General features: G+C 63.3%; 1 protein-coding gene across 1 annotated transcript; it reads right to left on the minus strand.

The window, feature by feature from the left end:
* Positions 1-580: 580 nt before the first annotated feature.
* Positions 581-1,031, minus strand: LOC113980256 (3 beta-hydroxysteroid dehydrogenase type 7-like; the record flags this gene model as incomplete). The annotated part of the gene is made up of 1 exon (XM_027707491.1): positions 581-1,031. A coding segment is annotated over one exon (417 nt), but the record flags the coding sequence as incomplete, so codon positions are not given.
* Between the last annotated feature and the right edge of the window lie 5 nt (positions 1,032-1,036).

Consider the following 1,036-nt stretch of genomic DNA (forward strand, 5'->3'; position numbering starts at 1 on the left):
CTGGATCTCCGTCGGGACTGGGATCAGGTGCAAATCCTGGCCCGGATTTCCCCCAGGATCAGACTCAGGCTCAAATCCCGGCCTGGATTCTGCTCAGGATCAGAAATAAAACCCGGCCTGGATTTGACTCAGGATCGGGATCAGAACCAAAGCCTGGCCTGGATCCAGGCTGGGATTGGGATCGGAGCCAAATCCTGGCCTGGATCTCTATCGGGATCAGACTCAGGCTCAAATCCCGGCCTGGATTCCGCTCGGGATCAGAAGTAAAACCTGGCCTGGATTTTGCTCAGGACCAGGATCAGGTGCAAATCCCGGCCTGGATTCTGCTCGGGATCAGAAGTAAAACTTGGCCTGGATTTGACTCAGGACCAGGATCAGGTGCAAATCTTGGCCTGGATCTCCCTGGAGACTGGGATTAGAGTCAAATCCTGGCCTGGATTCTGCTCAGGATCAGAACTAAATCCCGGCCTGAATTTCCCCCAGGATCAGGATCAGGCTCAAATCCTGACCTGGATCTCCCTCCAGACTGGGGCTAAAGCCAAATCCTGCCCTGGATTCCCCCCCGGACCGGAATTAAAGCCCAACCCCGCCCCTCCTCCCCCCGAATCCCACCCTCAGGCCGTTCCCAGCTGCCGGACCCATCCCAGGGTCCTCTCCCGGGCCTCCTCCCAGGAGAAGAGTGGCCGGAAGCCGAAGCGCTGCCGGGCCTTGCGGGTGCGGACGGTGAAGGGGGTGGAGGCCACGGCCAAGGTGTAGGGGTTGAGCAGGGGGGCGAACCCCCCCAGGGGGCCCAGCAGGACCCTCAGGGCGGCGTTGAGCCGGGCCAGCAGCTCCAGCAGGGCCCGGGGGGGCCGGGGACCCCAACCCCGCAGCCCCAGGAGCCGCAGGTTGAACTCCTCGTAGGCCAGGAACGGGGACCCGTCGTAGCAGAAGAAAACCTCGCCCGCCACCGAGGCCGGGGAGCGACGGGCGGCCCGGGCGGCCAGGACGTGCATCCAGGCCACGTTCCCTGCCGGAAAAGGGGGCTTAGGGGGGG

This window comes from Neopelma chrysocephalum, unplaced genomic scaffold (genome assembly GCF_003984885.1).
Source record: "Neopelma chrysocephalum unplaced genomic scaffold, ASM398488v2 Primary Assembly neopelma1_93273, whole genome shotgun sequence".
NCBI classification, from domain to species: domain Eukaryota; kingdom Metazoa; phylum Chordata; class Aves; order Passeriformes; family Pipridae; genus Neopelma; species Neopelma chrysocephalum.